This window comes from Mustela erminea, chromosome 10 (assembly GCF_009829155.1).
Source record: "Mustela erminea isolate mMusErm1 chromosome 10, mMusErm1.Pri, whole genome shotgun sequence".
Lineage (NCBI taxonomy): Eukaryota > Metazoa > Chordata > Mammalia > Carnivora > Mustelidae > Mustela > Mustela erminea.
The window spans coordinates 85,067,264-85,093,610 of NC_045623.1; the positions used below are offsets into that span (position 1 = coordinate 85,067,264).

General features: G+C 46.5%; 1 protein-coding gene and 1 non-coding gene across 8 annotated transcripts in view; both read right to left on the reverse strand.

Annotated features, from left to right (window-relative positions):
- Positions 1–1,841: 1,841 nt before the first annotated feature.
- AZIN2 (antizyme inhibitor 2) overlaps positions 1,842–26,347 on the reverse strand; it is a 44,907-nt gene continuing 20,401 nt past the window's right edge. For 6 of the 7 annotated variants that reach the window (XM_032302242.1, XM_032302239.1, XM_032302237.1 and 3 more), the window contains 5 exons: positions 25,635–25,800; positions 24,136–24,298; positions 22,848–22,960; positions 4,906–5,120; positions 1,842–2,334 (listed from right to left, as the gene is read on the reverse strand). In XM_032302242.1, coding sequence (XP_032158133.1) covers positions 2,196–2,334; positions 4,906–5,120; positions 22,848–22,960; positions 24,136–24,298; positions 25,635–25,800 — 796 coding nt within the window. In that variant the 3' untranslated portion in view covers positions 1,842–2,195. Of the gene's footprint in view, positions 2,335–4,905; positions 5,121–14,001; positions 14,586–22,847; positions 22,961–24,135; positions 24,299–25,634; positions 25,801–26,347 lie in introns of those variants that run through there. The other variant, XM_032302240.1, reaches the window with a different exon arrangement.
- Positions 14,923–15,028, reverse strand: LOC116568336. The gene has a single exon (XR_004276558.1). It is a non-coding gene; the product is annotated as a U6 spliceosomal RNA (small nuclear RNA).

Below are 26,347 nucleotides of genomic sequence, written 5' to 3' on the forward strand. Positions count from 1 at the left end.
GGTCCCTGTGTCTCTTGGGGTCCTGACCTTTCAGCCTGCTTATTGTCAAAGTACCACAAACTAGGCTCAGCCCAGAAAAGGCATCTCTGATTTTGACAAGCACCCAGTTCACTCAGAACATGTTGCCTCGTGAGGGGACCTCAGAGCTAAACGCAGGACCCAGGACGGCTGAGACGCTAGAACTGGTGCACCAGGTATGATATCGTGACTTTCAATAACAGACATGTGCTTTGTTTTCATCCCCATTCCTGGCACGGAGATCCTAAAATTTCCTAAGTGACGAGGTGACAAAGGTGTCTTTTGTTATATCCTACCCTCCAACTCTGGGGAGGGAAGGAGGCAGAGATCAAGTTCAGTCGCCGATGCCAATGATCTAATCAGTCCTGCCGAGGTAATGAAGCCTCTATAAAAGCTGCACAGGATAGGGTTTGGGGAGCCTCCAGGCTGGTGAACACGTGGGGATGCTGGGGGACTGACGCCTGGGGAGGGCACTGGAGCTCTGCACCATTACCAGGGCTTACCCCTTGTAGCTCTTTCTCTGGCTCTTCTGAGTTACATCCTTTCATCATAAAACAGGAACATAGTAAGGAAGGGGTTACCCTGAGTTCCATGAGTCACTCTAGCAAATTCATTAAACCCAAAGAAGTGGGTTATTGGAACCTCCAATCTATAACCCGTTGGTCCAAACAGAGGTCACGACCTGGGCTTGGAGATCAGGGTCTGAAGTAGGGGGAGAGTAGGGCAGTCTTGTAGGACTGAGCCCCTGACCTGTGGAATCTAAAGCTGTCTCTGGGCAGATAGTGTCAGAATCCAGTTGAACTGAGGGACACCCAGCTGGTGTCGGAGAATTTCTTGGCAGTGTGGGGAAAAAAACCCATGTACCAGGCTTACCCAGACAGAAACTCAAGTGAGGGTATAAAAACATTCATAATAATTTGTCCAGAACAGCCCAATCCACAGCGGTGGGCAGTAGAGTAGGGATTGCCAGGACCTGGGGGAAGGGGGAAGTGAGGCGTGAATGCTAATGGGCACAGGCTTCCCCTTCAAGGTAATGAACATGGGATTGGACAGTAGTGACGGTTGTACAGATTCAGTATACTAAAAACCATGAATTCTGTACTTGGAAAGGGTGGGTTTTAAGGCATGTGAGTTTTGTATTGCAGTTTTTCTTAATTACAGAAGAAAAATCTTTCAGGGCCCCTGTAGCAGCTAGGGGAGCTCTAACATCTGATCTCCTTTGCTCAGCAGCTCACTCCCCGCAGGTGCATTGCCTCGGACCCCAGCAGTGACATTGAACTTCCAGTTGAGGAGACATCAGTATCAGGCCCCTCAGCACTGGACGTGGCAGTGCTCTGTGGCCAGCCCTGCTCTGGTAGTTATTGCCTGGATAAGCAAAACCAGCCTCCCCATCTCTGCATTACTCTTACTGCCTTACATACCTGCAAGAATAGTTAAGGGTGCAGGGTGTGTCTTCAGAACGTCTCTGACACCCATCTCTTTGCTCTTTGCCCCCCACATTGGGCCAGGCCTTAGGCTGGGTCTTGGGTTCCACAGAGGCCCCTCAACCAGCAGGGAGCTACAGCTCTAGGGCCGAAGGACGGCAGCTCTGACCCCCGCCTCAAGCCCTGACACCTCACTCTTCCTCATGACCCCAGGCATGGCAGCCGCTGCAGAGCACAGAGGTGAGTCAGAGAAGCCGGGTGCCACGGGAGATGCCCACACCACAGCTGGGTCAGGACTAAAGCAGAGGGCATGGGGTCATCTGTATTGGGTGCGAAAGTCTCGGCCCTGGTCTCGCCCAGGGTGCTTTGTGAATTGAGCTGCTAGATTCCACTGGAGTATTAAAAAAAAAAAACCTAAATAATTTATTTGCTTCATATTTACAAAGGTGGGAAGGAGACCAAGGGAGAGCCCGAGAACACCCCACACCTGGCTGACCAGGCCCCGTGCGCTGCGGAGGAGGCAGACACAGCTGGAAGGGACAGGATTTATGTTGCATACTTGAACTACAGCGAGTGTAAGACTGGTCCTATTTACAGGGCAGAAACACTACAGGCGGAGCGTGGGGGGAAGCAGAACGAGCACCAGAGTCCTGGCCAGAGGGTGTCCCTGCTTGCTGCTTTCCTCACGTCTCCCAGAGGCATCTCTGCGGCCCCGCTGGAGTTCTCCGGGGGGAGGGGGGAAACGGGGTCCGCTCACATGATGCTCGCCGGGGTGAAGACAGGGCCCACGCACAAGGTGTCTGTGATCTCCCAGCCACAGGACAGAGGCTTGCACATGCCCTCGGTGTCCTCGTCCTGCTCTGTAGGCAGCAGCTGCCCTCGAAGCGCTTCCCTGTGGGTGAGAGAGGGGCACTGGAGGCAGCCAGCATGGGGCCCCCCAGGCCAGGAGCTCCTGAGAGGACCCTGGCATCAAAAGAGCCAGCCCCCTCTGTATATAGGGCTCCCCCCTGGCCCCAGAGCCCAGCCTCGGGCAGGAATGGGGGTGGGTCTGCTGACTTCTTCCCCCAGCGCTCTCTTCTCCCCCGTGGCCCACCTCCACAAGGGAAATGGGACCCACATTTACTGGGTACTTACTACAGGCCACACATTGTGTGCCAGGCACCTTTCTTAGAGCATCTAGTTGTGTCCTCCCCCAAACCGCATTATCATCATTATCATTAATGGGGCAGCATTATCATCCTCATTTTACCAATGAGGAAATTGAGGCCGGGAGAGAAGTGACCTGCATAAGGTCACATCCCTAGAAAGTGGGAGAACTTCAACACAACTCTCAGTCCAAAGCCCACACTCTTTATACCCCAGGCTTAGGACTTTAAAAAAAAAAAAAATCATCTCCGGCCCCCCTCAAAAAAATCCTACAAACCTACCTACCCAGGTTGATAAATGGCCCCACCGTCTGACCAGCTGCTCAGCTGCAAGTCCGGAATCTTGTTCCTTGCCCAATCCATCCCTGCTGAGCCCAGCTTCTGAACCTCCTGGTGGGTGCCCACCTCCCAGGGCCACCACCATCTCTAGCCGGTCTGCTCCTGCCACCTCCAGACAGTTCAGTTCTCCAGGAGGCTCATTCCCACCCTTGAGCCACCAGCAGCTCCGGTCTGCTCTCAGGCCCTGTCCAGCCCAGTCTCCCACCTGCAGGGAGGCCTCCCTCTACGCTGACATGTTCACTTCAACAGGAAGTCAGTGGCCTGGCTCTTCTTTCCAGTGGGAGGCTCCCCAGCCAAGTCCCCTCTGTCTATCTCCTTATTTCTCAGAATGGGTTGGTCCAGTTTCTTAAAAGGCATCCATGACAGACTCCCTACTGCCTTTGAGATCAAGTCCAACCTGGGCTTCCAGGGTCCTTTGCCATCCAGTCTTCTGCACAGGCCACTCCAGCCACATGCAACTATTCTCAGTTCTTTGACGGCACTGGACTCAAACCCCCACATCTCAGCCCGGACCACCAACCCCCCATCTGCCTTCCTGCACCTGGCTAACTCCTAGCCCTGACCACCCCGCCACCCTGCTGTCCCTCGCTCCCAAGTGACCTTCCTGCTTCTGCAACAGCGTCTGTGTGCGCAGGTCACCACGCCGGCTCGAGTGCTCTCACTGCCCTGGGACTCGGCACAGAGCCAGGCTCTAAAGCAGGATGTCTGGGCAGGGCTCCTTTGATACTTTCTGGCACAGCCAGTTTAATACATAAAAATGTTTTGTTTCTAGCAGTGAATAAAGGGATTTCCTGCACCCCATCTCCCAGTGTTTGCTATGAAGGAGCAGGGACGGGATAAGGAGCCCTGTGTGGTTGGCTTTTTCAGTTTTCAAACCTTGTCACAATACCCCTGATGTCACAACAGCTGCACTGGCCCAAACCTCTGTCCCTGGGGGGAGCAGATACAACAAAGGTCTGTTGACTGGATGAATGAAACGTGCCATTGAGACTGAGCCCCGTGAGGGCTGGGGGTTGGTAACACTGTTGGGGGGTGGGGTGCTCCAGCATCCAGCATGTCCTCCAGAGCACAGGCTGAGGCCCGGCATGGAAGGCCCTGTGACCGCTCTGTCCCTCCCCACCCCCACAGCAGTCCCCTCACCACTGACCACACCTCCCTCTTTGTGATAGCACTGATTCTGTGCAGTGGAGAGGAGAGGCCTGACGGGAGGGTTCAACAAACGTGACTTCTGTAGGGCTCGTGCCCCTCTTGCCTCACTGGATCCCAGCACCGGTCCAGTCAGGCAAGCAGGGGGAGTGTGGTGTGCATTTCCTGAGGAGGCTCAGTCAGCAGGCAAGTCTTTCCCAGGCCACAGAACAGCCCCCCAACTAGTCTGCTCAATCCACGTCTGCCCCCGTCCCCTCTTATTGCCCCCAGGAGCCAGAGTGCCCTTTCTAAAATCCAAACCAGACCACGTCTGTCCCTTGCTTCTATCAGTCCATGATTCCCACAACTCAAAGCCCTTCACTCGGCCTTCAAGGCCCTTCGCAGATCCAGCCCTGCTCCCTCTCCAGCCACAACCAACTTCAGGTGGTTTCTTGAAGGCAGCGTACTCACTCTGTGCTCCTTCTGCCCGGAGCCCCCTACTGCCTCCTGCCGGCTGACTCCCATATCTTCCTTCCTCTGGGAGGTCAGTCTGGGCATCAGGGAGGGCTCTCCGGTTCCACAGCCCAACCTCAGCGCCCCCCACCCCCGGCCCCTGTATTATCAGGAGGACCGTCTGCTGCTCTGTGTCTCTCACAGGGTGCTGAGCTGCTCAAGGGAAGCTCTGTCTCTTTTATGGCCAAGGCCAGGTGCCAAGCGCAGGCCTCACTTGGAATCAATAGCCAAGAGTACTCGTCAAACTGGATTACATGAAAACCAGTCTCAGATCTCAGATTTCTCATTCCCCACCTGCTCCCTTCTCTTCCCCTACTGCCTTCTCAGCAGGGCCCCCTTACCAGGCCACCCGGGACATGGCATAGGTGACTCGGCAGGTCTGGGTCCCCCCAAGGAGGGAAGCCATGCCCACGGTGTAGGCGCCCATGTTCTCAAAGACCAGCCAGTCCCCTACGTGTAGTTGCGGCAGCCACAGGCCCTCAGCCACGCAGTCCTGGCCGTCGGCCACAGGGCCCCACAGGCTGCTGCTGTACAGGGGCTGATCCGCGGATGATTTCTGCAGGAGAGAGGCACAGTCACGTTCAGCTTTCCTCGGCACCCTGAGCACAGCCTGAGCACTCCCTCCCTCAAAAGCTTTCCATGGCTCCCATAACGAGTACAATAAAGACTGAAGGGGCTTCTAGCCTGGCGTTTAAGCCCCTCCTCCTCCTTTGCATTCATTGCCTCCTACATTCTGAAGCCACAATGCCTGGTCTTCAATCCAGGCTCCAACACTTACTAGGTATGTGATCTTGGGCAAGGTACTTAATCCCTCCGAACCTCGGTATGCTCCTTTGTAAAATGGAAATAATTATAGTACCTAACTCATCGGGTCCCTGAAAGGATAAATGAGTGTGTGTAGGGCGTTTAGACCAGTGTCTGGCACGCGACAAGGGCCCAGTGAGATAGCGCCATCATTATCGTTGTTATCATTACTTCCTCTCTGCTTTGGTCCTCACTGACCTATCTGCCACCTTCCAGACCTGGGGTCTGTCCACATCTCTCCAGCCCTTCCCCCTCCCTCAAATTCAGCGTGGCCTCCGGGCCCAGCCCTGGGGCTTCCTCTTCTGTGAAGGCCTCCCAGATGCCCTCATTCCATGCTAGGCCCTGTCGCGGGAGCCAGAAGAACACAGGTGAGTTAGACCTTCTCCCACCCTCAGCTCTCAGTCTGGGGAGGAAGATGGGCCTCCAACAGGTAATCACAGGGTGACCCAGCAGAGGTCACAGAGGACCCCAAGGGGTAGACAAAATTCCTCCCATTTCAGGAAAACCGAGGCTCTAAGAGGTTATGTGACTTGCCCAAAGACAGAACTACAAATTACATAAAATTTTTTTTCTTAGATGACTTAAAAATGCAGAAAAGCAATCTATAACACAGACCATTTGCGGACAACCAGTGCAATTTGTCACAGTGTGAGATTCTGCCAGGCAGGTCCTAGAGGAGGAGTCCTGACTGAAAGACGGATATGAGAAAGCCCTGACTGTGCCCTGGAGTCCTCTCGTCCCCGCTGCGCTACCATGTTCCATTAAGCCAGTTGCTCTGGGCTCCTAGGGAAACCTCGCTTCCCTTCCCCCAACCCCAGCCCTCCCCCTGCTCTTCCCTGAGGCCCCAACCCTGCCAACTCCTAATTTTCCTTTAGATCTCAGCTACAACAGCTTCATGAAAGCCTTTCCTAAGGCTCCATGCCCCACCCCCCACCAACAAGCTTAGCCTTCATAGCATTTGTCATAATTTATAATTAGGTATTTGTGAAATGTATCTGTTCAGGCCTGTCTTCCCTGTCAGACTCTAAATTCCATGACCCCAAAGATCATGACCATCTCGTTCACCCCCATCTCCCCCATCCCTAGCAGTCTGGCATAGAGTAGGTGCTTTTTTGAATAATACCTTTTAAATGAATGAATGAATGAATGAATAGGAAATACATGGGTGATGAGAAAAAGAACCAGAAGAAAAAAAGAAAAAAAGGGACGGAGGGAGGGAGGAAGAAAGGAAGAAGAGATTAATAGAAGCCCTCTGAAGAGTCTAGAAGGAGGTAGTGGAGAAGACCAACAGGGGAAAAACAAAAAGTATTACAATACCATAGCCAGCCGCAGGAGTGAGTAAAATTGAGAAAGAAAAGCCACAGGTTGCATAAGCAGAAATAATATTCATGTATATGATAAAAAGCTAATAAGCCATTAGTCTCATTAGTAAAGAAAAGCATGCACATATTAAAGTCAAAAATTCAAGCTATCCATATTCATTGATTGAGTCATTCAACAAATACTTTTTGAGCACCTACTATGTGCCAGGCTTCAATCTTGGAGCCAGGAAGTATATATTCTAGAAAAGGGAAACAAATATATCCTTGTTCATATAACTTAACATTCTTGTTTATGAGATTCCTGTTACTAAGTAAAATTAATCTCAGTTGCTCTGAATTATTTCCCTTAGCTCCACTTCTTAAAAAGCATTAAGCTAACTTTTAAAGCTTTTGGGAGGATATACTATATAAATGAATCCATGAGGATCCTGAGAAAAGAGGTTCCAAAGTTTTTTTCACAATAAAGGAGAAAAGACACCCTTGTGTTACAATAAGAGTTCTCTTCTTATTAGTGACATAAATAAAAAAAATTTAACTTCACAGGAAATAATGCAAAGCTTCCCTTTTGCTACTTCAAGCCCCGCCTTGGGATGCCTGGATGGCTCAGTCAGTTAAACTTCTGCCTTCAGTTCAGGTCTGGATCGCAGGGTCCTGGGATCAAGCCCCTATTGGGCTCCTTACTCGGCGGGTGGGGGGGAAACCTGCTTCTCCCTCTGCCTGTCACTCCCCCTGCTTGTGTGCACTCTGTCTCTGACATAAATAAATAAATACATCTTTGTCTCCTCCCCCTCCCCTGTCTTTAAGAAAAAAGGAAACAAAAAAAAAAAATCTGCAAAATAAATATTCTAAAGGCATGTGGCAACAGGCTTGTTAAGTCTTAGCTCTTTTTATGAGTCTGGAAACTGAGTGGAAACGGACAAACACCTGTAAAAATACAAGCTGCCCAATCTATCAGGCCCCTCCCAGAGAGAGGGCAGGGAGTTTACAGAGCACCCCCACCATTGCCTCACACCCCATCTGGGCGGCAGCTGCAGTCCCCATTTTACAGATGAGAAAAGTCAGAGAACGGAAGTGACCTGTTATAGGTTCTGGAGGGAGTTAGTAGCAGAACTCCGAGTGGTCCCAGGCAAGGGGCCATCCAGCTGCACCCAACTGGGTGCCCTCCTCAAAGAGGCCCAATAAATTAGTGGATCCACACAAGAAACAAGGCCAAACATTTAAAATATCTTCTGGCCCTGATGGAGTCCTTAAGTAACTCCCCAACTTTTAAAGAATAAATCAATAATCTCTATTCTACATAAAGAGCACAAGAATATTTTAAAAACAAAAAAATGGAATGAACAAAGGCAGCACATACAAAGGGGGGAAAAGAACAAAAACATATGGTCAGAATTTAACTTGTGAACATACAGGAAAATCTAAAATGAAACCATAACTAACCCAATCTGCCCTTGTAGCCAAAGAATCACCTTCAGTGATTTTCCTCTATGTGGAACAATACAGACAATTTACCTCTCTCTGGAAGACAGGGACAATGTGAGCCAGGCGACCACTGGCTTCATCATAATATGGAAAAGAGGAATCTACAATTCAAATCTCATTTTCTCAGTATGTGTGAAGGTAATATTCTGTAGCCTATAGCATCTATTCTTGATTAAAACTACAGACAAAGTCAAACCCTGCAATGCAGAGAGACTATTTAAGGTAAAGAGCGAGTCCAACTTAATGGAAATTCATTAGAATGGCCTCATTTCAGAACCAGAACCAACCTTAGTAATTAAGTTCAACCTTTCATTTTCCTGATGAAGAACCGGGAGAAACAGGTTCAGGGAGATTAAGTTAACTTGCCTAAAGTTACTCGGCTGCTATATGGAAAAGCCAGGACTCGAGCCAGACTTCTGGTCAAGACTTCTGACTTGACAAGCCAGACTTCTGACCCAAGTCTGATGCTTTCTGTCACCATTCCTACGTTATATATCATGTTTCTTTGGGCAATAGCTACTGGGGGGGAAAAAGAAATAAAAAATATAATATATAGGAAGTGAAAAAATATATATAAAATGCAGATGACTTGTTTGCCTACCTGGAAAATCCAAAGGGAATGGGTAGTTTGGGGGGGAAATCAGTGTCTCAGCATGCAAGTCATTGTCTCAGCTCAGAAACACAGGGAAATGTTTCCACTCACAATAGTAATGAAAGCATTATGTTATTAAATTCTTGGATGTACTTGAGCCACAATAACTTATTCAGAGAGAATAATATAACCTTAATGAGAGAAATAAAATACAAGAGCTCTACCTCTCCTAGCTGGAAAACGTTAATAAAGCAAAAAAGAGAATGCTCCCCAATTTAATAAATAGATTAAGTAGGCTACCACTAATTAAAATCCCCAAGATATTTTTCTGAATGTTAGAAGTGGCATGATAAAAGAATAAATGTGAGCCTATCAAAGAATATAATAAGTAATAATGACAGACTCAATTTTTGTTAAATATTTAATTCCTACAAAAAATTTTGTACATGTAAGATATAAAGAATAACAATCAAATGAATATCTGTGTAGGGAATGTGGGTGGCTCAGGGGGTTAAGCGTCTGCTTTGGGCTCAGGTCATGATCCCAGCGTCCTGGGATCGAGTTCCGCATCAGGCTCTCTGCTCAGCAGGGAGCCTGCTTCCTCCTCTCTCTGCCTGCCTCTCTGCCTACTTGTGATCTCTGTCTGTCAAATAAATAAATAAAATCTTAAAAAAAAAAAAAAAAGAATATCTGTGTACCCACCACCAGCTAAATAAATATAAAATTTCCAAGATCTTTGAAACCCCCATGTGACCCCACCCCAGTGACATGCTACTTCCCTAACCCTTCCAGAGGTACCTGTTATCCTGGATTTTGTTTTCGTTACTCTCCTGTTCTGTTTGGCACAGTATTTAGTACGCTTCTGAAATTTATGTAAAATGAAACCATAGAGTACGTAATCTCTGCAATTTGCTTTTTTTTACTGTTGAAACGTACATTCCCAAGATTCATCCAACTGAAATCTGTAGCCATAATTCACAATATGCTGCATCAAATTCATTATATGGAATACACCGTAATTTATTTATCTATTACCCTGCCAACAAACGTTAATGTTGACTCCAATGTTTTATACTAAAAAAATTTCTCCTGTGAACACTCTTGTGTATTTCCTCAAATACGCATGCCAAGAGTTTCTTTACAAAACATATCTAAGAAATTGCTGGAAGGTAGGGTACACACATGTCTAACTTTATATGAATAATGCTAACTGGTTTCCCAAAATAGAAACACCAGCTCCTACCTGTCAGTGTCTAAGAGATCCAACTACTCTATACCCTCACCAGCTCTTGATATTGTCATGCCTTTAATTTTTTTCTAATCTAGTCAGTAGAAAATGATGTCTCCTTTTCATTTGAATTTGTGTTTCCTTGATTACCAAAGAGGTTGAGCACTTTTTTCATTTTCTATTTGGATTTCCTCTTCTGTGAACTGCCTATTAAAGCCTTTTGTCTATGTTTCTATTGCTTTCTATTTTTTACTGCTTTTCTTCTTATTTTCTTTTCTTAAGATTCTTGTGTAAGAATCCTTCATAGAGGGGCGCCTGGGTGGCTCAGTCAGTTGAGCAACTGAGCTTTTGGCTCAGGTCATGATCTCAGGGTTCTGGGATCGAGTCTCACATCGGGCTTTCTGCTCTTCTGGGAGTCTGCTCCTCCCTCGCACTCTCCTCCTGTGTGTGTGTGCGCTCTCCCTCTCAAATAAAAAAAAATATTTTTTAAAAAAGAGAATCCTTCATAAATTCTGTGTACTGATTCCTTATCCAGTTGTACATGTGTTTGCATATTTTCTCCCAGGGTCTGATTGCCTCTTTCCTTTCACTAACAGGTGAACAGAAGTGCTTTGTTTTAATGTAGACAAATATCAGTCTTTTCCTTTTTTGGTTTGTAAGAGATTCTTTACTCTTCTTCCCTGTTTCAGGGTCAAACAGATATTCTCCTATATGGATTTCTGGGATTTATATTCACACATGCATTGAGATGGGGATTCAATTTCATTTTTTGCATTTGGACAATCAGGTGTCCCAACATTATATATTAAACAATCCCCAATGGTCCGTTTTGCAAGCCCTGTTGAAAATCAAGTTTCCAGATATATATGGGGCTTTCCTGTGCTCTAAACTATATTTCTTGTCTATTTTTTAAATGCTGGTGTCTAAACTAAACCATTTTAATTACCTTCAATGTTGGCAATTATATCATCTACTTCTATAGATATATATTTCTAATATATAAAATTTATTATCCATTATATTATCTATTTATTATTTATTTGAGAGACAGCATAAGCTGGGGGAGTGGCAGGCACAGGAAGAGGAAGAGGAAGGAGTCTCCCCACTGAGCAAGGAGCCCAACGTGGGCCAGATCCCAGGATCCCAGGATCATGACCTGAGCCAAAGGCAGACACTTAATGACTGAGCCACCCAGGTGCCCCTGAATACTGTTTTTAACCCCACGAATTAAATGTTATTGGTGGTGGAAGTAGTGACAGTCAATGATCCTTTGGATACACCCACATATTTAGCTATCTTTGGTCACCATTTCTTCTTGCAACACAGACCATCCTTCTGGAGTCATTTTCCTTATGACTGAAATATATCCTTTAGAATTTCTGTTAGTGAAGTTTTGTCTCTCGCTCTTTGCTTGTCTGAAAATGCCTACATTTCATACTCATTCTTGAAAAACGATTTTGCTGGATACAAAATTCTAGGTTGGTATATTAAAGCTGCTCTTCCAGTATCTCCCACTTTCCACTGTTATAGAGAAAAGCTCTAAGTCTGTCATTCTTCGATAGGTAGTCTATCTGTCTCATTTCCCTCACTAGTTTTAAGATTTTCTTTTTGTCTTCAGTATTCAGTTTTACTATTATTTGTCTAAGTGTGGGATTTGTTGGGTTTCCTAAATCTGAAGACATGTCTTCCTCTCTCCCATTCTATTGACTTTCTGCCAGTTACTAACTTTTGGCCTCTCAGTCCCCAATCCACCCTTCTTTGTCTTGCTTTGTAGTACTAGAGCTGAACATTCTTTGCCAGGTAGCTCTGTGTTAGGCTTTGTCAACAGAGGTTGCTAGAAGGACACCGTAAGGCATATCAGGAAGAAGAGACTTTCTCTCTTCAGCCTGCTGCTTTCTGTGTGGCCTCCATGTCTCAGCATAGGAGAGTCTGGTAGCCTTCACCTCAGTTCAGCCTTGGACTGAACCTTGAACCCTCCAGCAAGCTTCCCCTCCACTCAGAAGCAAACCACCCCTATGATCCAGTTGTGGTGGGCACCCTTAGACAAGTTTCTTTGCCACTGATAGGCTGTGTGTCTCTGTGATGGTCATGGCCTTTCTTCAAAGGTTTCAACCTCAGCCTTGGAGGGAGGAGCCCTCCTCCAAATTGCTTCCTTGTTCACTCTCTCTTACTAACAGCAGTAACTGCTTTTGCCCCTTTTAGTAATTAACCATTTTTAAAGTTGACAATTCTTTATACTGAAATTCTTTATACTGAAATCCTGTTCAGATTACTGGTAGGGTTTCTGTATCCTCAGGCAATCTCCCCTGAAACTAGAATTAGACATTGTGTCTGATGTGTGCTTATTCTGTCTGCCACTTCCTGTGCCTTTCTTATTTTTTATCTCCTTGTCTTTGTGCTACACTGACATCAGTTCTTCAGCTCTATATTCCCATTCTCTAATTCTCTCTTTAACTGTCTCTAATAGCTTGCTTACTCTGTGCACTATTTCAATTTTCATATTTTTTTATTTTTAGTTCTATTTAATCCTTTTAAAAATTTGCTGGTGGGGCACCTGGGTACTCAGTCGTTAAGCATCTGCTTTAGCTCAGGTCATGATCCCAGGGTCCAGGATTGAGCCCTGCATTGGGGTCCCTGCTCAGCGAGAAGACTGCATCTCCCTCTCCCACTCCTCCTGCTTGTGTTCCCTCTCTCATTGTGTGTGTGTCTCTCTCTGTCAAATAAATAAATAAACAAACAAACAAACAAACAAACAAATAAATAAATAAATAAAATCTTTTTTTAAAAAGTCTACTGGAGAGGCACCTGGGTAGTTCAGCTATTTAAGCAGCCAACTCTTGATCTCAGCTCAGGTCTTGATCTCGGGGTTATGAGTTGAGGACCCAGGTTGGCATGGAGCCCACTTAAAAAAATCTGCTAGTTCATATTTTTATATTTGCTTATTCTTTGTTCAAACTTTCTTTTAAGAGAGAGCACACGTGCTCGCTTCGGCAGCACATATACTAAAATAAGAGAGAGCACAGTGGGGGAGCAGGGGCAGAAGGAGAGGGGGAAAGAGTTTTAAGCAGACTCCACACTGGGTGTGGAGCCCAATGCAGAGCTCAATGAAGAGCTGATCCCATGACCCTGAAATCATGACCTAAACTGAAATCAAGAGTTGGAGGCCCAACCAACTAAGCCACACAAGTATCCCTTTGTCACAATTCCTTATTTCTTTAAACATTGTAAACATTCTATTTTATCTTTAACATCTGAGAATTCGAATACATGAAATAATTTCAGGTCTGGTTCTGTTGTTTATTACTTCTGCTGGCTTTCCCTCAACAGTGACCTGTTTCTTTGTGTTTTGTGATTTTTGACTGCTAATTCATGTACTTTGGCACTTTATTTGTGAGAATTCTTAAAAGTCTAGGCTAAAGATTTCCACTCCAGAGGGACGTGTTTGCTTCTGCAAGATATAATACATTCTAGCCTTGAGGCTTTTCAGACAACACAATTAATATAAATTTGGGCAACAAACCCAAGAAAAGATTAGCTTAGGGCTGTAAAGTCTCAGTTTTGTGCCCTCTTCCAACCACTACCAAGATCCCAAAGACATGTGTTTTTTTGCTGTTCTCTTCTGTGGGGTAGGTGTTTTTCTGGTTTATCCTTACACTGATGATGGACCTTTGGGGGTGGTTCCCAGCTTACTGCAAGGGATCCTATCAGAGTCTCCATCCTGACTGAGCCCCTAGGAACCCACGCAGCTATCAAAACTAAAGATCAATGCCACAAGGGTTCAACATACACTCCCAGAGAGAAAGCCAGTTCCAGAGTTAGGTTTTCTCTCTGAGTTAAAGAATTCATTTACCACATATTTGAATAGTCATAATTTTACATGTGTGGGATACACTAATGAACAAAGTAGACAAAGTCCTTGTCCTCATCATATTTACAGTCCATCAGGAGGGAGGTAAATAAAATAAAGAAGTAAGTTATATAGTAAATTAGGAGATAATAAATGGTATTGAATAAAAGAAAGAAAAGAGCAGGGGGAGGGGCAGGTGGCAGGATTAAATAAAGCATAAAGCCTCACTGAGAAGTTGACCTTCAGGCAAAGATGCAAAGGAGGTCAAGGAGTGAGCCTGAGTGGTACCTGGAAGAAATGTGATCCAGGCAGAAGGAAAAGCTGGTACAAAGGTGCTAAGGCAGGATCGTGCCTGGGGGAGCTCGAGGAATTGCAGGGAGGCTGCCAAGACTGTGATGGGATGAGCAGGAGGGACTGTGGTGAGGGAGAGAATCTGAGACGAGACAGGGGCTGATCCCAAAGGGCCTTAGAAGCCCTTGGAGGACTTTGGCTTTAATTTGGAGTGAGACGGGAGCCAGCACAGGGTTTGGGGCAGTTTCAATAAAACCTGATATGATTTGACTTACATTTTAAAAGAATCCCTCTGGCTAGTGGGTGGAGAATAGGCTGGCTTTTACTCTAAGTGGAGATGCCTGCTTTCACTTAATTTTGACCTCTGAAGGATCCCCCGCTTTCTTGTAAGTCAGGATGCAGTTTTCTTTGTTGTCAGTGGGGAGGCTGTTCAGAGTATCTGGACCACCACATTGCTGGAAATAGAAGGCACCCCACCAGTTTTCTAAACACAGCACAAAGCTATTGCCAAAACACTATGGAATAGGCTGAACAAAGAAAAAAATATATCAAAAGGACAGGATAAAGACAAGAGATGAAATAAATAAAACTAGTGTACAGTACGGCAAAGCAGTAGTAAAACAAAAAGCATTAGAGATCATTTCTTAAGAATTCTTAAGAACTAACCAGATCCACGCTTGACAAATGCTATTACAATACACAAGACAGAGTCACACTTTGTAACCACAAATCACTAGAATAAAATACAATAGCAATTAAGAAAGCCCAACCCTGTCAACAGAGAGAAGGGATCCAGAGAAGGGACACTTGACAGATCTGCATGTCCTCCTTGCACAGGGCCATGCTAATCTTCTCTGTATCGTTCCAATTCTAGTACATGTGCTGCCAAAGCGAGCACAACACTTTCTATTTCTACAATGGAAAACATATGTATAACATAAAGGCGGTCTATAACCCGCAGAGCACAAAAGGTGCAGAGGAACAAATTCCCTCCCTATTAATTGCAGAGCACTTAGTTAAGACACATGAGAGTATGTTGAAACTTCTAGGAAGGAAAAACAAAGAATCACAAAACTCGAATAAAACCAACAGACTGATGAAAAAGCTACTTATGTCAAATACTATATGAAAAACCCACACATATGCATATGCAAGCTCATCTTCACTTGTAAGAAAAAACTCCAAATTAGGTAAGTGGAGAATATAAAAAGATATTGACAACAAAGGAAATAAAACAATAAAATGCTTTATCCTTGTCAAGAAGACAGAAATGAAAGAAATACTGAGATATATACCATTTCAGATAAATTAGCCAACCAGAAAAAGTCACAGCATGCACGGATAGTGAGCTTATTATGAAATGAGTGCAGCTGCTAACGGTATAGACTGGGCCAAGCTTTGAGGAAAACAATCTGGCGATATGTATCAAGAGACCTAAAAAGGCTCCTATCTGTTTACCTGGTAATCCTATTCTAGGGGCTCATCATAAAACAGTTTTTTAAAGGGAACCCACTTTCAGTGTGTAACTTGAATCAGCCACACAGAGACTCACAAAGTGCATCCTAGGCAGAGGTATGACTCATGGACACATGAATGAACATAACCAAAAATTAGCAATGGCCGGAGCGCCTGAATGGCTCAGTCAGCTGAGCGACCAACTCTGGGTTTCAGCTCAGGTCATGATCTCAGCGTTGTGGGATCGAACCCCACATCAGGCTCTGCACCCAGCAGGGAGTCTGCTTCCCTTCCCCTTTTCCTCTGCCCTTCCCACTCCCCCCTCCAATAAATAAATAAATTTTCAAAAAAAAATCAGCAATGTCCAAATGCCCGGTGGTGAGAAGATTTTATCTGGAGGCAACAATTTCATAGGAAAGTAGCGAAGAGCTTGTTCTCTGGTGACACCCAGCTAATCAAAAACAAAGAGGCTATGTACCCTACCCCCAGGCACCTCACAGTCTGCAGTATAAAAATTCTACTCTTTATTAGCTGTGATTAATACCCTTTATAAAGCTGGGACTTTGAGTAAGTTGCTTCACCCCCCATGCCTCAGTTTTCTCACCTGTAAAATGGGTCTGATAACAGTATCCCCCATGTAGAAGTGTTATAAAGATTACATGGGTAACGCCACGTAAAGTGCTTTGTACAGCACGTGCTACAGGAAGTGCATGGTGGCTTCAGCCGCCACCACTAAGCGTGAGGCTCACAGCCACATGCCACTTGGTGTGTCTCATGGAAGAGGGGTGACATTATGAATAAATTAGGGTAGAGGACCGCAGAGCTTCTCCCTCCTTTGTTCCTTTAAATTTAAGTTGCTCCCATAATTTTTTTTTAAGATTTTATTTATTTGAAAGAGAGACAGACAGAGAGGGCATGAGTGGGGAGGAGAAGGAGAAGCAGACTCCCACCAAGCAGGGGCCCCAATGCGGGGCTCGATCCCAGGACCCCGAGACCATGACCTGAGCCGAAGGCAAGTGCCCAACCGACTGAGCCACCCAGGCGCCCCACTCCCATAATTTTTAAAGACTGATTCCATTCCAACATAGAGCATCTACTATGTGCCAGGCCCTGTACTGTGGAAACAATTTCTGCCCTCAAGGGGCTCCCAGTATAGTGAATGATGCATTCATTCATCCTTCATTCAACAAGTAGTTATCGAACACCTACTATGTGCCAGGCACTGCGCCAGGTGCTAGGAATTCAAAGGTAACGAGTAGACAATGTGGCCACACCCACAGAGCCTGTGCACTAGCGGGGAAGGCAGATGATAAGCAAGGAAACAAAACCCAATAGGAATAATTACAGATTCTGATGCATTACGAAGATAATAAAAAAGGTGACAGTATTATCTGATAGTGAGGAGCAAACGCCCTTGAGAATGAGCCATCAGGAAAGGTTTCCCCAAAGAGGTGACATCCAACCTGAGACATACCAGAGGACAGTAAGGAAGTCATCTCAGGAGCAAGGGGAAGAGTGTTCAGGCAGGTGAATACAATGGTTCCTAAGTCTGAAGGAGCTTAGTTGTTCCAGGAGCAGAAAGGAAGTCACTGGGACTGGAGCAGGTGAGTGAGGGGCTCAGTGGGGACTGATGCAGCTAAAGACATGGGCAGGAGCCCTGCCAGCCAGGGTGAGGAGCCTGGATTCTATTCTGAGAGTAACAGGGAGCCACCAAAAGTTTTAAGAAGAAAAGAGAGATGATCTTTGGGTACTAAAAAAATCAAATTGGGGACACCTAGGGGGCTCAGTTGGTTAAGTGCCTGCCTTCAGCTCAGGTCATGATCCCAGGGCCCTGGAATCAAGTCCCGCGTCAGGCTCTTTGCTCAGAGGGGAGCCTGCTTCTCCCTCTCCCTTTGCGTGCTGCTGCCTACTTGTGCATGTTTTCTCACTCTCTCTTGCTTGCTCTCTGTGTCAAATAAATAAATAAAATTTCTTTTAAAAAATCACTTTGTCTACAGTGTGGAAATTAGATAGTAGGAAGCAGGAGTCAGGGTGAGAAGACCAGTGAGTGAGTGCTACACTAGCCTAGGAAGTGGGGTGATGGCAGCTTGCACTCTGCCCTGGTGGCGGGGAAGAAATTAGATGGATTCCAAGTGTATTTTGGAATTGGACTGAAAAATTGCAGGTGAACTGCCTGTGGGAAGAGAAGAAAGCAAGAATCAAGAATACCACCAAAGTGTTACCACTTGAACAGTTGGTTGGCTGGCGGTGGTTTCCTAGGAGAAAACTTTGGGAAGGAAGAAGTTTGGGTTGAATATCAAGAGTTCATTTCCGAACAAGTTAAATTTGAGTGCCTGTGAAATATCCAGCAGAAATGGCAAGTGGGTAGAGGGATACACAAGTCTGGAGCTCGGGGGAACAGTCCAGACTAGAGATATAAATTTGAAAATGATGAGACCATTGAAGATATTGAAAACCTCAGTCTGGAAGAACTCACCTAGGAAATTCATGTAGGCAGAGAAGAAGATTGAGAATGGAGGTCTGAGAGTCAACATTCAGGGGAGTGTGGGAAAGTGCTAGAGAGAGAAGGTGGGAATGACCGAGGAGGAGGCAAAGTCGAGAACAAGAAGGTGGAGAAAGATCAGCTGCTGAAGACAGAAATGCCACCCCTGGGCTGGCCACGTGCAAGGAACTTTCAAGAGCATCTTCTGTACAGCTGCCCAATCTATATTCCACTGGGAAGGTTCGAAGAGGGAGTGAGAGCCGAGGGAGCAAGGGTAGCAAGTGCAGTCCACTGAAGGGAAGGTCACAAAGTCTCTGACAGAAGAGAAAATATGTGTGTCCAATAAATACACAAAGAGATATCCAACTTCATTAGTAATCAGGGACATGCACATCAAGACAGGAGAAACCATTTCACATCCATTCCACCGGGAGAATGTTGAAAGTCTGATGATGCCGAGCGCTGGGGAAAATGCGGATCTACCCAGCCTCTACCAGGGGTGCGGGATCACCAAGAAGTACCACCACTTTGGAAAACCACCCAGCATGATCTCATGGCAGAACAATCAGGTGCCCTATCTATGCCCAGTAACTCCACAGAGTCACAAGCAAGAGTATTCAGAGTGGCAGATCTCACAGTAGCAAAGACCTAGAAACAGTCCAGCGCCTGGAGAGGAAGAGCAAACGGACTGGCCGCAGCATGCTCACCTGCGGTGTGGGCCTTAGGGACACACAGCAGCAGTGACGCAGCTTAGACTGTGACAGTACACTTTTCAAGATGTCCAAAAATGTTGCATACATCATAACATCCTTTTTGCAAAGTAAAATAAAATAAAATAAAATAAAATAAATTATAATACGTTGAGGAATAAGCTTTGATGTGACAAAACGTGAAAGAAGCCAGATGAACGGCAAACCAGCTCATGACCAGAGCCTGGATGTCATTAGTCATAAAAGAAACACAAGTCGAAACCACAATGAAATGTCACCTCACACCTGTTAGGAAGGCTGTTATCAAAAAACAAAAGACAACTGGTGTTGACAAGGTCATGGAGACACTGGAACGCTGTTATGCCGCTGGAGGGAATGCCTCATGATGCGGACGCTTCCTGGAAAACAGGATGGTGCTTCTCAAAAAATTCAGTATGGGGCGCCTGGGTGGCTCAGTGGGTTAAGCCGCTGCCTTCGGCTCAGGTCATGATCTCAGGGTCCTGGGATCGAGTCCCGCATCGGGCTCTCTGCTCAGCAGGGAGCCTGCTTCCTCCTCTCTCTCTGCCTGCCTCTCTGCCTACTTGTGTTCTCTGTCAAATAAATAAATAAAATCTTTAAAAAAAAAAATTCAGTATGATCAAGCCACCCTACTGCTGGGTATTTATCCAGAAGAACTGAAATCAGGATCTCTAGGATTAGCAGTCCCATATTCATCGCTGCACTGTCAGCCGCTGCCAAGACCTGAATGTTTGAGGATGGATGAATGGAGTCTATCCTTACAATGGATAAAATGCAGTCTATCCTTACAATGGAATATTATCCGCCTTATCAAAGGAGGAAATACTGCAGCATGCACAGCTGCAGTGAATGAACATGGAGGACGCGATGCTAACTGAAATGAGCGAGTCACAGAAGGACACACACTGCACACTTGGTTTATTTGAGGTATTGAACAGTCAAACTAGAAGTGTGGGTGCCAGGGGCTGATGGAAGGGGGAACTGGGAAGTCGATAATCAATGGACATAAAATCTCAGCTCCACAAGATGAACAAGTTCTAGAGATCTGCTATACCGCGTGTGCCTACAGATAATAGTAACGCATCATACACTTAACCGTCTGTTACAAGAGGAGATTTTATGTTAAATGTTCTTACCACAATAGAAAAAAAAACTGTATCAAAAAAGAAAAAAGCCATATGGAAAAAATGGTAGCAGTTGAGTCAAAACAGTGGGTACTTTCCATGGGAAGAGACAAAAGGAATGCGGCAGAAAAAGAATAAATAATGTAAGAATGGTTATTTCACTAAAAAGAAAGACAAGTCCTCCCAGGAAATGTTTTTACCCTAAAACTGATTAGGAATCCACCTGAAACCATGAAATTGAACTACCTAGTTTCAAAGAAATAAATACAGGGCACAGAACAACATAGTCGATAACACCAGAGGGAAATCCAGGGAATCCACCAATCAGGAAAATCCAGAATGCAGGAAACTTTAGGACCAACAACTCAGTTTCATCAACAAATAATTAAAACAAAAAACAAACAAACAAGCCAGGAATGAGTTTGGGGAAACCAATAGGTTAAGGAGAGACATTGGACCAAATGCAGTATTTGGACTTTTTTTGGCTGCTGCTTTCAGCAAGTCAACTAGAAAAACCATTTATGAGGCAGGATGATGGGGGATATTGTTTTTTTTTTTTTAAGATTTTATTTATTTATCAGAGAGAGAGAGGGGGAGAGAGCGAGCACAGGCAGACAGAGTGGCAGGCAGAGGCAGAGGGAGAAGCAGGCTCCCTGCCGAGCAAGGAGCCCGATGTGGGACTCGATCCCAGGACGCCGGGATCATGACCTGAGCCCAAGGCAGCTGCTTAACCAACTGAGCCACCCAGGTGTCCCGGATATTGTTTATTTTTAATTTGATAATGGTATCATGACTTTTCTAAAGTTCTTTTCTTTTAAAGATATGTATTAAAATAATTTTTTAAAAGATCTTTCATTTATTTATTTATTTAACAGAGAGGAAGAGAAATAACAAGTAGGCAGAGAGGCAGGTGGGGGGCAGGGGAAAGCAGGCTCCCTGTTGAGCAGAGAGCCCAATGCGGGGCTCGAACGCAGGACCCTGAGATCATGACCTGAGTCGAAGGCAGAGGCTTAACCCACTGAGCCACCCAGGTACCCCAATATACTAAAATCTTTTTGAAAATATTCCAATAACACTTGTTCTGTACCTTTCTGTGCTTTTCTCACAACACTGTTGAAGCCTGTATACTGCTCACCACTTGCACGCAGACACAAACACAAAAACACACACACACACACGCAAACAGACACACACACACACACAGGCACACACTCCCGTACCCAGCAGGACAGCATTTTCAAAGTGCAGACAATTCTGTCTCACCTACTGTCCTGTGCAGGCCTCAGGAAGGGGCTTTGCATAACGAGAATACTCAAATGTTTCTTGAGTTTTTAAAAAGAAAGAAAGAAAACAAACAAAAAAGAGCCAGGTAGGCTCCAGCAATAAGAAGTATACTCTGAACCAAGGACTGATTATGTTTAAGAGGACTTTCTGTGCCTGGCTTCCAAACACAAAGTCCTGGGGAACGAAGAGCAGGGATGCGGACCTGCCACCGAGACTCATGAAGGGGACCTTCCTTGGGGAAGGAGGTGCAGATGTCACTGCAGGCAGGCCGGGTCCCTCTGACACACGCCCAACACAACAGTAGCTCATTTACTGTGTGTGTGGTCATCTGTCTCCACCACCAGACAGGGGCCCCACCCTGGGTCTGGTCACAGGGCTGGACCTGGTAAGTGGTTGACAAGCCCCGAGGAAGAAACTTCAGTAGCATCCAGAGGAAAACAGGACTGATCACAAAGCAGGTCAGTAACATTCTGGGGCTCAAGGCAGGAATACCAACCAGAGATTCATCAAAATAGAGACCCTGGATGGGGGCGGGGGGTGTGGTAATGAGCTGGGCCCACAGTCCTGCTCATCTGAGTTACTGATGAAGGGAATGGGGCGTGGGTCAAGGATGGCTTGCAACAGGAAGAGGGGTACTGGAAGGCAGATGGGGTCTGGAGGGGGTCAGGACCTCGGAAGCAGCTGCTGCCTGCTGTGTGACCTGGGGCGTGGCTGGCCTAGGCCAGTCTTGTCCTTTCTCAGTGCAGTAGGATGTGGGAAACCACAAGAATGCAGGCAGGGCTAGCACATCACGGGGGAAAACTGAATCAGGGAGGCTTACTCAGACTAGCTAGAGGAAATCACATTGAACAACCCAGCTCTGGAATGAGGATATACTCAAGTCGTGGCATGGGCACGTGGACGTGGGCATTGGGGTGCGGGGGCTCCTTCTGCGTGTGACAGATAAGGGGCAGGAAAGGCTACACAGAGGAGCTGACACTTGAGTGGTCTTGAAAAACGAGACAGGATGGAAAAAGAGAGACAAACAAAAACACACCGAGCGCTCACGATGGTCTAGGTCCCTCTAGACACTGAAGTTCCCTTCCAGAAAAAGGGCCACACAAAGGCCTGGAGATGTGAAAATACAACAGTGTGTCTGATAGTCTTTCCCCTCTCTGTCCATGCCTGTTCCCTGGTCACCCTGGAAAAACCCATCAATGATGAACTGTTTCTTTTTGCTTCTAGAAATTCACTCTAGGGCTTGACCAGAGATGGATGTCAAGATATGCTCAACAACACTCAAAACAGCAAACCCACCATAGGTTAGATGGGTTAAAATACTACATAGTCTTCAAAATGCAAGTTGTCAAAGGTGAACTAATGGCATGGAAAGAACTATACCCCATAACGAGTGGAAATACAAAAGAACACAATCCAACTTTATTTCTGAAAACAGAGTACATTTTTTTAAAGACTAAGAAGAAATCTAATGTTCCAAGAGTCTATCTCTACATGATGGGATTGGGTGATCTTCATCATCCTGCCATTTTCCACAATGAATATGTGTTACTTTTTAAAAATTAGATAAAAACACCCCCCAGAATGTTATTTAAACACACACATACACACACAATTGAAAACAGGTCCACGTGGGGGTAGGCTCACCTTCTGCAGGATGGGGGTAGGGCAGGTGTTGTCAAACAGGACTGAGTTGAAGATCCCATACACGCCCTCACTGAGGTGGTACACGATGGTCTTGGGGATGGAACCACTTTCCTCTGTGGGGAGGGCAGGGGTCAGGGGCAGCACAGGCAGCAGTGTGAGGGGGCGGGAGTGGGGTGCTGGCACAGTGGGTGGCTCAGCAAGGATGATGGGTAACTGAAGCCCAAAGGCTGCCCCTTCCTCAGCTCTGGGGTGGGTCCTACTGCCTCCTATGACAGACACAAGGTTCATGTGATGCAGCCTCACCCCTACAGCTGGGCACCCCTGCACAGACACACTTCTGGCCTGCAGCTGAGCCCCTGGACGCCCCAGCAAAGGCCAAAGAGCAGCCCACCCAAGCTCGAGACCCCAAGAGGTTAAGCTGCTCACTCAGAGGCATATGATATGGGGCAGAAATGAGAAAGCAGGTCTCCTGGCTGGACCAGATAGGGTAATGAGCCAGATTTATAAAGGAAGCCAGAAGAATGTCATCTCTGCACACACACACACACACAAGACATTCTACCTGGGGCCCACAACCCCTCCCAATGGATTCTCAGGGGAAGACACACAGACCTCAGCTCTCCTGCCTGGGACCCCGGAGCAGAAGGCGAAGCCCCAAGATCAGAGCCTCTGACCCCACTCACTCAAGGGGCTGCTGGAGGGACTGATCTCTCTGGAAGGGCAGGAAAGAGTGCCGACGTTGCAGTGTGGGCAGAGAACCCTGAGTCAGCCCGGTCTGAACTTGGATCCAGGCATTGACTCTACCAGCTCTGTGACTTTGGGCGAGTGACTCAACCTCTCCAGGCCTATGTTCTGTCATCTATAAAGTCGGCTTAGACAATTATAGGTTGTCATTAATTATTTTCCTTATGTTATGAGCAGCAGTAGGATGAGTAAGAACCTGTCCTTTAGAGAGCAGACAGACATGGGGTCGAATGCAGGCTTTGCTTTTTACTGTTAAGCAATTCACTTATATTCTCTTTGGCTCTCAGTTTTCTCATCTGTACAAATTGGTTAATAAACTATCTGTTCTCCCTAATGTTGTTTTGACCTCAATCTTCATAAAGTATAAACATACATAGGAAAAACTGACACCAAGTATCTTGAGGGGGTAAGAGTGGATATAAGTTTCCCTAAGGCAAGGATCCATCCTCCAGACTCTCCAAGCCCTAAAACTAGATCTTGCTCAGCCAGCCACTGTCCCTAGCTTCGGGAAAAAATGGGGCTCTGCTGCCCACCTGGAACCTACCCTCCCTTCCAGGCTGGTCCAGAAGAACCTCCTTCTTGGCGATGATGCTGACAGCCAAGGTGAAAGCCGAAGTCACGTAGTAGCGCCCCAGCCTGGCAAGGATGTCCACGCCACAGCCCTCTGGGAAGTACAGGTCCAAGGCTGAGTTGATCACAGAAGCAATCTGGTGGGACAGGGATGGGGAACAATGACATGTGTGAAATGTGGGATTTACATACTGAGGACTTGCTATAGCTTCAAGTCTATCCCTTGAAAGCTTCTTTGATTTCAGAAAGAAGCATTTGGCAGCTGCTAAGGCCCCAACTGGTGACTGCGGACAGGTGGCCGGGAAGGCAGGATGCAGACGGAGCAGGGTCAAGACCCTTACGCTTGTGTCAATCAGCTTCCTTAACGCTCCCAAATTGGGAAAAGGTGTTCTTTTTTTTTTTAATTTTTATTTTATTTATTTATTTGACAGAGAGAGATGACAAGTAGGCAGAGAGGCAGGCAGAGAGAGAGGGGGAAGCAGGCTCCCTGCTGAGCAGAGAGCCTGATGCAGGGCTCAATCCCAGGACCCTGGGATCATGACCTGAGCTGAAGGCAGAGGGTCAACCCACTGATCCACCCAGGTGCCCCGGGAAGAGGTGTTCTTAACGTAATAGTTGGTACTCAGGTTCTAGAAGCCCTGATGTATATCTTTCTTTCATAGTGACCAATTTGTTAAAGGACACGTTTTTCACAGAAAGTATAAGAACAAAGATCAAAATCACCCTTAATTCTATCATCCAGATTGTTAATAACTGTTAGCTTTTTGGAGTAGCTCCTTTAATTCTTTTTCTATACAAACACAGTTTTTTATTATAAATATGATAAGGCTATACATGTTTTATAACCTGTTTTACGCAACAGACTCTGGGAATGACCTCACAAGGAGGTCATATGAATGTACCACCATTTAACCAATTCTCGAGTGTTAGATGGACCACAAAAGTCCACTGGGTTTTTGTTATGAGCAACGCTACAAAGCTCCTCTTTGAGGCTAACTCTTTGTGCCGGTGGGGGATTATTTTCTTAGGGTCGGTGCCCATGTGCGCGCCCAGAACTTGGCTCTTACTAGGGAGAGGCGACCCCTAGTGGTTGCAGTGGGGATTGCTGGGGGACATTTTTCTGGATTTCATCTCACATGGAAAGGAGCAGACAGGTGGGCCTTTCTTTTCCCTGCCCTCCCGTTTGATTTCTCATCAGCTCACCTAAGACAGAATAGAGCAGGCCAGGCCTTACGCACATAGGCCTGGTTAACTTCAAATATGCGCATGGACTAGTGTCAGAGAGAGTAGGGTGTGTTGCCAGCTCTGCTGTACACCAGAAAGTGACCTTGAGAAGCCTCAGTTTGCTCGGCTGTAACATGGGGCTAATAATAAGATGATCTGGGAAAAGCACCTAGCACAGCATACAGCACGTAGGACCCACTCAACAGCCCTGGGCACACCATCCCCACTTCCCACACAGTCTAGGGTTACCTCTTCGAATCTCACTTTGGCCCCCTCCAATCCAGGGAAGCCACCACCAAGGTCCAGGAGATGCATCCTGTGGCCCAGCTCAGCGCCCATCTCAAACACAAGCCGGGCGTCTGCGATGGACTGAGCGTAGGCGTGAAGGTCAGGACAGCCGCTGCCAACGTGAAAACTGGGAAGGGAGGAAGACCCTCGGCTTACATGCAGGGCCCCAGGTGCCATGGCTGCAGCCCAAGCCAGGAGCAGCCTTGGGCAAGCACAATGGGCATCGTGCCCATTCTGCAGATACAGTGACTGAGGGCCCCAGAGGTTAGATGCATTGCCAAAGGTCATGGGGCAAGTGAGGTGTGGACAGGAGACTAGATCCAAAGTCCTTTGGCACTTGGTGTCCCTCCCATCCCTTCATGCTGCCACTGGGGCTGAGTCCCCTGGGATGAGGAGCGGGGCTCAGAGTCAGCCGTGTCCGTAGGTCCCTCCCAGCCAGCACTGTGCTGTAGTTTCCCCAGCTATAAAGTGGAGTTAAGATCCCACAAGGCTGTGCAATAATGTACCTGACACATTTAGCACAGTGCCTGGTGTATCTTAAGCACAGAATAAATGACAACTATATTATTAGGTCATTATCATGACTTCTTCCATATCCCTGCATGCAAAGAGTCAGAGCAAAGGGGTGCATGGCTCCTGCCAAGCCAGGTCCCTCCTGGGGCCTCTGGGGACAA